This window comes from Hibiscus syriacus, unplaced genomic scaffold (genome assembly GCF_006381635.1).
Source record: "Hibiscus syriacus cultivar Baekdansim isolate YM2019G1 unplaced genomic scaffold, ASM638163v2 tig00016637_pilon, whole genome shotgun sequence".
In the NCBI taxonomy this organism is placed as follows: Eukaryota; Viridiplantae; Streptophyta; class Magnoliopsida; order Malvales; family Malvaceae; genus Hibiscus; species Hibiscus syriacus.
This window is the reverse complement of record NW_024062389.1, coordinates 266741-276684: the sequence shown is the minus strand read 5'-3', so window position 1 is coordinate 276684 and position 9944 is coordinate 266741. Positions and strand designations below refer to the sequence as shown.

General features: G+C 36.8%; 1 protein-coding gene across 1 annotated transcript; it reads right to left on the bottom strand.

Moving 5' to 3' along the window:
• Positions 1-6957: 6957 nt before the first annotated feature.
• Positions 6958-8676, bottom strand: LOC120208580 (protein PNS1-like). The gene is made up of 3 exons (XM_039207808.1): positions 8566-8676; positions 7327-8472; positions 6958-7242 (listed from the first exon to the last, which is right to left on the bottom strand). The coding sequence occupies exons 1-3, from the start codon at positions 8650-8652 to the stop codon at positions 7108-7110; spliced, it is 1368 nt and encodes a 455-aa protein (XP_039063739.1). The 5' UTR covers positions 8653-8676; the 3' UTR covers positions 6958-7107.
• Positions 8677-9944: the final 1268 nt, after the last annotated feature.

Genomic DNA, 9944 nt, shown 5'->3' with positions numbered 1-9944 from the left:
AATCTGAGAAGACACTTGACCCGAAAATATTCGAATAATGAGTAAATACTTGAAGAGTAATTTAGCGGGGGTATTCTGCTGTTAGAATTATTCGAAATAGCTGAAGTAAATGATAATATTGAATTAAATAATAAGACCGGATGGAAGGAAAAGATTGAAATACCGTAGATCTGTAAAATGACCAAAATACCCCTGTAATGGAAATGACCCAAGAATATCACCAAGCTCAGGAATGATGGGATATCCTCGAGCTCTGTTATGATTGGAATAAAATTGAAAATTAAAATGACCAAAATACCCTTATGGCCTATACTAAGTAAATGTATTGGATTAATCAAGGAATCCAAATAAGCATAGGTATTGGACTACCTTTAAAAGTTATGGAACATAACTTAAATGAGCCAATCAACCTTAATAATATGTCAGTACCTGAATGACATAGATATTACTTGAATGCATGTTCGTCTACTCAAGTTTAGCTCAATGATAATTTTGGAAGTATTCAGCTCAGCTCAACTCTAGATTGCATTCGGTACTAAGAATTGGATATTTGTTCCACAAATCAACCACGAAGATCAAACTGAACTGAACGGAAGTACAATATGTATATAAAATTCAGAAACGTCCAGAATTACTCTGGAAGATCCCGAAGTATATGAAATGGACTTGACTACTAATTGAATTAAGTAACCTCAAGGACTAAGGATTAAGTAAGTGGTTTGGATGAGTCTGGAAACGTTAATGAACATACATGATGTAATGTTCTTATGTGTCATGAACTACAAATCAAACACGTCAGTAGTTCATAATATTGTGAAAGTGTGAACATGAAATTAAGAGCATTGGAATATCTGTTAGTCTCCTTAAGATCTGTTCAGTGATGACTCAGAAGATGATCTATGGATAATAATATTTGGTATTAAAGAGTAAATACCCTGGAAAGTTAATGAATTGACAAGTTGATAAGTATTAGTTTTGGGGGCTATTTATCTAGAGTTGTTTGATAATCCGATCAATCGACATAAATTGTAGATGTCCGGAACCTTCATTTTTTCCTTACCAGTTCAAGTCACATTCTGAATAACTGATGATTCTGTCAGTCATTGAACTCTTCCAATAGTGATTCTGAATTCTGATATTCTATCGGTATACTGAAGATCCGTATTCCTCTACTTGTTAAGATTATCCAATATCTTTGAATACTATCTGTAAATTCTGGTGTGTTCCCTACTCACATGAATATTTTATCTGATTTTCGATTTGAATTCTGATCTGATACTTGACATGGATTCTGATCTGATATCTGACATAGATTCTGATCTGATACTTGACTTGGATTCTGATCTGATACTTGACCTGGATTTTGATATGATACTTGACTTGATTTATGTTTTGATTTTTGATATATCCGTTTACGGACGGACATATTTTACTTGGGAGGTATTGTTGGAGGAAGTATACCTGGAGGCTCATCGACTGTGTGCTCAGGGCCTTATTTACCGGTTCCTCGGCTGTGTGCTTAGGGCCAACTGGACTTGATGGTGGATGTATGGTTCTGGGGAACCTACACAATTTGGACTTGTTGGATGGGGGTATATATATATATATGTTTTAAAAAATCTGAAAAGTTACATGATTTTTGGGAACACACTAGAAAACCTGTTTTGATCTCCTGAACCTAGACATCCGAAATATTTCCATCTGAAATGAATACTATTTGTTACTACATGCGATATCAATGGACCTCAGCTCAACATAAAGATCTGTAAATATCTGAACCAATAAGGAAAATATGTTTATTTGTATCTGCACGTTTTTCAGCATCATCTGGTAGTTCTGTATTACTGAGCTTTTCGAAGCTCACTCTATTACTCACTTTTTCAGGTTAAAAGAATTGTACCAGTGCATCTATCGACTTCAGTAAGGGAGTTCTTCAGGCGTGGTTACATAGTATGGTACATGTGATTAGGGGGCATGTAATTGTATTTTGATTTATATACGAGTTTGGAAATCTGTTTTATTTTTAAATAGTAAAAACTGAATTTACAAGTTTACGTGTTCTGATAAAAAGTTTTAAATTTTCCGCTATTTTTACAGTGGGTCACTCCGGTGGCCCTAATGTGACTTCCCGGATCGGATCGGGCTACCCGTATCGGTCTGGGGGTTATATTTAGTGGTATCAGAGCTATGGTTTGAGTCAAAATTTTCAAGTTAGACCGGCCGGTCGAATGTCAAAATATGTCTGATCAGTACATGCACCTAGACTGTGATCATACCTCTCTGAGCCGGAACTCCAGGGTTGAGTCCCTATCTGTAACGAATAAACTGAAGTTTCTATCCGTTAAGGTTATACTTGTACAAAAAGGAATACTAGTAACATATGTCTAAACGCTGTAAAGTATCTCATGAGCCATGTGAGAGTTATTTATTTGAAAGATTCTGACTTGACTCCGGAAATTAAATTGGGATATGCTACTGCTCTATGAGCATATTCTCATGACCAAGACTGAATTGATTACTCAATGCCATTTTCGTTCGGATTATTTTATTGAAATGAGAGAGAGTTCTGATAAGAATGTATACTCAACTGGTTAAGGATTAGTGGAGAATCCGTATTTCTATAAAAGCTACTCGAATATATGGAAGAGTTGATGAAAGTTTCATTTCTACAATTATGTGACATGTATGAATTTCGAGGACGAAATTCTTTTAAGGAGGGGAGAATTGTAACATCCCAATTTAGGGGCTAAATTTTAAGAAATTATAAAGTGGTGGATTTAATTGGTATTTTTGGAAGGAATCGGGGATTAAATTGTAAGATTTCAAAGTTGGCAAACCGTTTTATGAAGTGCAGGAAGTTCAGTGGCTAAACTCTTGGTTTACCCATTGTTTATATATGTTGAATTATAAATCTCTTCTCCTCGTGCGCAGATGCATATTTTCCAGTTTTGTCTTCTCCAACTACCCTCCTTTCAACTCCGATCTACTCGCCGTCCGACCTCCGATCGACGAGCCGAAACCACCATCGTGTTCGTTGTCAACCGAGGAACAAAACCCCTCAAACCTTTCGTCGTGAATCATCGTCGTTCGTCGTGAATTTCAGTCGGAAGTATCGTCGATAATAACTCGGTTTTAGTTGGTTTTTCATCGATTCACGACGATCGGGTCATCCGTTTACGACACCTCCTGCACCATCGTGTTCGTTGCATCGTTCCGAGTTCGCCAGTGTCATCCTTGGTCTCCGTCGACGGCGGCGCGTGAGGAGGTGAAGCGGTCAAAGTTTCCGATTTGTTGAAATCGAGCTCTCCGCCGTTCAAATTATGAACCGAGCTTTGTAAGTATCTCGAAATCGCTCAAAATAATTTTTAGAAATTTTTCCGGGATTTTAGCACTGTTCACGCGCCCCCACAAGCTGCCACTGCGCGTGGGGAAGAAAAAAATGACCGGTTTGATCGGTTTTGGTGCATAGTTGACTGGTTTGACCGGTCACAACCCGACCCGACCCGTTGACCCGACCCGTTGACCGTTGACCGTCGTTGACCACTGTTGACCAAAACTTTGACCGGCTTTGACCAGGCATTAAACGACCTTTGACTTCGACCGAGTATACCTATCCTAACATTTTTCGACATTCCAAATCCAATTTCGCTGTCCGTTTTTCGAAATTCGAACCCGAAAGCCTCAAAATTGCCGGTCAAACCCGTTGACTTTGATTTTGACCGAAAATTCCAAATTTCTGAAAAGTCATATTTTATGCTTTCGAGATCCTGAATCCGAATCTGAAGTCCGTTTCACCAAATTCAAACCCGGTAAGCCATCTTTCACTGATTTATCACCCGATTCGATCCATTTATCGTAATTAAGCTCCGTTTCTGATATAATTTATGTTGATATGTATCTTAGGAATTATTGGAAGTTGAATTGAAGATCAAAGGCGTGCGAATGGAATTTTTATGGTCGATCAGTATTGCACGGAAATCGAGGTAATACTTTACTACCTCTTTATGCTTTATAGAACATGTTGGTATTGGTAAATGCATGAATAGAAATGTTTGGTCTCATATGTGTAATTAATGAAGTTCTACACTCGATCTGAATACGGTAAAAAGGTTCAGTAATTGATTATGGTTCAGATGACTTTTATAAGAAATTAAGGGATTGTTAGAATTAAATTACAAGTTATGTGCTTAGTGATAAAGAAATCAACTTGGATCTGTAACTTATAATTTATTTCATCAAAGGTTAAATGTTAAAGGTATTTGGATGAGAAATTATGAGAATACTCCGGTAGGGTAAAATTATGAAAATACCCTTGAGTTATAAAAAGACAAGATTGGAATATGGAAGTTGGATAAGAGGTATTTACAGACATATTGATCTGATAAAAAAATATTGAGGTGCATAAGAAATGTTAGTTTTACTTGGATATTTTGGATAACCGGTTTTTAACCCTAGAAGGTTTGTGCAAGCTATTAGAAGTCTATTAAGGAATCATTTCAAGATAAGAGAATGTTCGGGAAAGCAATTGATCATAGGATCTCTAAATTATATTATTTTCGTTAAGAGCTAATATTGAAATTATCTGGTTAAGAAATTACGTAAATACCCTTGAGAGGTAAAATAGTCCTAGTTAACGCTGAATGAGAAAATACTTTGAGGATTCGTACTTAACTCGATTAAGTACGGATTTGATTGTTAAGATCCTGACTTAGTTTAGGAAAATTCATGATATTCCGTTTGTAAAATCTGAGATCGGATCGGATCGGATCGGATCGGGCTACCCGTATCGGTCTGGGGGGTTATAGCAAACATCTGGATCTTTCATTCAACGACCTGTTCATCCATTCCGCAACACCATTCTGTTGTGGTGTCTTGCTCACTGTAAAATGTCTCTTAATCCCATGCTCCTTACAGAAGTTTAGAAAATATGAATATGTGTACTTTGTACCATTGTCAGACCGCAAACACTTGATATTTTGTCCTGTTTGGTTTTCTACCTCAGCTTTCCACAGCTTGAACTTCTAAAAAATGTCAGACTTCTGTTTCAAAAAATACACCCAAACTTTACATGAAAAATTGTCAATAAAAGTAACATAATACCTAGATTCACCCAAAGACGATATCATGGAAGGCCCCCATACATCAGAATGTACATAATTAGGAATCCCTTCAATTTTGTTCTTCCCAGTCTTGAAACAAACTTTAGTCTGTTTACCAAGAACACAATACTTGCAAAAATCGAGCTTACAGCTTTTAACATCATGCAACAAATTTCTTTTTATGTAATTCAGCCATACCACGTTCACTAAGATGAGCAAGACGCATATGCCACAGTTTGGTAGTATCATCACAGGACTCAACAGAATGAACTCCACCTACAACGATACTCCCTAACAATCTGTAAATATTCCCTGCAGTCATCTTTCCTTTCATCACAATCAAAGCTCCTTTAGCAATCCAAATGGTTTCCCTATCCTCATCAGCCTTAGGGATAAAACCATTCTTGTGCAAAGTGCCCAAAGAAATCAAATTCTTCTTCAAATCTGGGATATGCCGAACACCACACAACGTCTGAATAGAACCATCATACATCTTAATTCTGACATCACCAATACCAACAATATTGCAACGTCGATCATCACCTAAATAAACGGAACCAGAATTAACCGACTTGTATGTCGAAAACCATTCCCTATTTGGCATGATGTGATAAGAACATCCAAAATCAAGAATCCAAGCATCCATCAATTGAGTCGTTGAAATAGAGAGCATATCACCCTCACTGCAATCAGAATTTTCATCCTCGACCAAATTCTCAGACTTGGATGAGTCATCACGCTTCTCATCAGTCTGCTTTTTCAACTTCGGACAGTCTCGCTTCATATGTCCCGCCTCCTTGAACTTGTAACAGTGAATTGTCTTCTTATCCCTAGATTTGGATCTTAAATTCAACTTCCCAGACCCTGCCTTCTCTGGCTTCCGTCCACGATCTCGATTACCCTTGACATATAAGCTATCAGTTTGAGAGCTTTCTCCTGCATTCTGCTTCCGCTTGTTGTGAGCCAACAAGGCTGCAGTAATCTCCTCAACTTTGATAGTCTCTTTCTCATATGTAAGAGTAGTCACCATGTGCTCGTAAGAGGGAGGCAACGAACATAACAGAATCATCACTTTGTCTTATCCTCATTTCACATCAAGCCGAGCCAAATCAGAAACGATTTGATTGAAAACATTCACATGTTGTGCCAAATCATGATCATCCTATATCTTCAGCCCATACAACCGTTGCTTTAGATACAATTTAGTCGTTAAGGATTTGGACATAAACTGACTTTCCAACTTCTTCCAAATTTCATCTGGAGAGGACGGATGCATGACGTGATACATGACCTCGTACGTCAAACATAATCGTATGGTTCTTGTCGCTCGCTGCTGCAATTCTTCCCAATCTTCCTCCTCTATCGACGCCGGCTTTGTAGGTCGCAAAGCCTTCAAGATCCCTTGTTGCCCCAACAGATCCTTCACCCTTGTTTGCCATAATCCGAAGTTACCCTGACCATCGAATTTCGCAACTTCGAATTTGACTCCTGACATATGATACCAACTGTTGAATAATTGGGTAAAGAAAACAGAAAGAACACAAGAATTTTAACGAAATTCAGCAATGTGCTTACGTCCTCGGTACCTTAGGCGGCGCAAGAATTTTTATTCAATTCAATGTCTCATAGGTTTAGGTTACATCTCCTTTTATAATAAATAACCCCCGGTACATATTTACAAAAATAAAAAAATAATAATGTACCCTCTACTACGAGACTTTCTCGATATATTTATGAGCTATAACTAACAATCTCTTTAATCAGATCGTTTAATTCATCGTGGTGGTCTACCCTTTTGAACATAAATGAAAGAAAAGGGAAACAGGGCAGATTCTTTATTGCAGTGAAAATGATATGGTGGCAGAACAATGCTTTCCTTTTGTCTATAATGAGCATATATTCCACTTCTTCTTTTAAAAAAGAACTAAAAGTAATGTACGGTATTTACAGATAAGAATTGTAATTTTGTTGCTCCCCCAAAATTGTAAACATTGTACCCTATGGACAGTTAAACTTTAAACCTATGAAGCTGTTCGAGGCGAACAGGGATCGTTGCGTCGAATCGAGCGCTCTGAGGGTTCTCGGCGTAAGCAACGTAGTATGCCGAAACACTCGCTTGTTGCCAGGCCAATGCTATCCGACACTGCCACACCAAAATCATTGTTATAACTTTCCATTGCTATTAAAAATGATTCGAATTTTATCATTGTAAGGTTTAATCTTTTACCATGAAATAGCCGATGAAGAAAGCATAGATGGACACTTCTGTAGCATAGCTCTTGTGCATTATGAGCTCCCATGTTCCTCCGATAATGCCGCTTATTGAACCGACCGTGACCCCGGAGAGAAAACAGAACACACCGGTGAGGTCGGAGTCGATCAATGTTATCAGTTCTTCTCTTTTGAACATTTCCCATATGTCGGCCGATGCCTGTATGAAGCCTTTGTTATAAACCCCTACATGAACAAAGCCCCAACGATTCCCATATGTTATGAGAGTTGAGGCAAATCCTGAGTAACAATCGGCACATGAGAACAGAAACTCGTCATTGTCCCCTGCAACCAAGTTCACGGCTCGGGCCGAACCACGGATTGTTCCGATAACCGGAACAAAGGCCGAGCCTATGCATACACTTCCCACTAAATGCTTGAGCGTGTCGCGGAAAGCCGACCGAGTGTCGGTATCGACTCCACAAGCGAAAGTCATGTATCTGACTCGTGAGATTGTGACATACAGCATGTTCTTTATCACTTGCATACTCCATGTGAAGCTGAGCAGGATGAGTACAATGAACAGGACGTCTAAGTCGGTCCCGGTGGCGGTTGCTCCTCCGATTCCGGCTACCGAGAACGAGGAGTAGGCTAAACAGGTTATGGTGGATACAATTACAAACGCAGTGGTTTTATCAGGTGGAACCGATGTGGAAACTTCAAGGATCTTGGACGCATAGTCAAATCTGGAGTTCACCCAACAAGCATAGAGGGATTGGATCACACCCGAAACGATCGCAATCGTACCGGCGGCTAAACTCAACGAAGAACCGATCAATATATGGAGCACACCGAGTGCACACGTTAGCAAGGGAGTCAACCAGAAGGCAGATTTAATGGAATTTGATGGATAGTGGAAGGCGATTGATTGCCATACAAAAGAAACAATCCCACCTGAAGCTATCGAAACAAGAAGTGGAGGGTACCATTGCTTCGGGTCAAAACGATCGGTACCGCCGGCGGCGTAGATAAGGCCACGGATTGTTAAGGCGATTATCAAGATGGAGAGTAAGAACAATTGGATGTAGAAGATGATTTGAAAGAGCTTCCTGAGCAACTGTCCACCAACTGTTGGCTCAATCTTGATGCTCGGTTCTTGTACCTGACAACCACTTGCAACAAAGTTAAAAAACCAAGATTTAAACATCAAGAACACAAGGTAAAGAAGAAGAAGAAGAAGGGGGTTTAAAGAAACCTTGACAATGGCTGTGGATTGAATTCTTTGTTCTTCAATCTGCTTACTGTTGTTGTTCTGCAGATTAGAGCCCCTAGCTCTGTCCATTTTGTGGTGATCAAAAAATGATTTTGATGAGTTTTAAATTGTTGGTATTCGTCAATTACTTAGCATCCACGATTGTGCGTGAAGCTGATGAACTTCAACTAATCTTTCTCAACTTTGAAGAGTTACTTGTTCAGGTAATATAATCATAAAATTATCAATTTGATATCGTTTAAATAATATATAAAGTTCGAGTCTTTATACATATAAAAATCTTAAAAAATTCATCTACTAAAATTAGATATAAAATGTTAATCCGTTTGGATTAATCAAGATGAATGCTTAGAACCAAGAGATAAGAAAATATATAATCATAAATCATGGGTTCACGCATTTTGATGAGTTGACCAACCCTTTTCCTCCCTTTTTCTTCTTTTACAATCTACAGGTTTTAAGTCCGATCCGTATTAAACTACCTCACCTAAATTATTAATATAATGTTGTTAAGCTAATACTTTTTGTTTAATTGTTTTTGCTACGGCTAGACTTAGATTGTTTGTAAGATGGAATAGGGATAAAACGAATGACGTGTGGAGACAGTCGCTTTGTAAAAAAATTTAAATTCTTTTATATTTTAAATTTTTTATATATTTTTTCGTGTATTTTTTTATTAATAAATTATTTTTATCTCTTAAAATTTTATAAATTAATTCTTCTCTTAATTTTATAAACTTATCTCTTAATATAAAATCATTCATACGTCTTTTGGATAGGTCACACTGTGGTAGGTTATTGACTGCACTTTTCCATGGGTTAGGTTATGGTCTCATTGAGTCATAATTTAAAAATTTTAAAGGTTTAATTTATAATTTGATTTTAAAAATATTATTATTTTAATACTTAAATTTATTATTTTATTTTAATATTTAATTTTTTCTATATATTAATTTATTTAAGAGATGAATAATCAATAATGTTTAAAAGAATTCGCTTATAAAATTACATTAGGTGGTACTTTTGACCATATCAATGCAATTGACTTTAATAAAAAAATATAAATATCATGTCAAATCTTTCAAGTCTACTTTTTTATTCGATGTAGTCTCTAAATATTCTTTGTATATTTAATTTTGAAATAAATAAATAAAATTATAAATATTGGTAAAATTGAAAATTAGAAATATTAATTTATCATGTTTTGAAGTGAATTCTAATAAAATAAAATAATTTTAGTTTTATCTTGTTCTAAAAAATTAATTTTAATTCTTATTTTTTAATATAATTATCACTAATTGATCTAATGATTGGCTAATCTAGAATAAGTAATGTAAACTTATTATGAGAATGATCTCTCA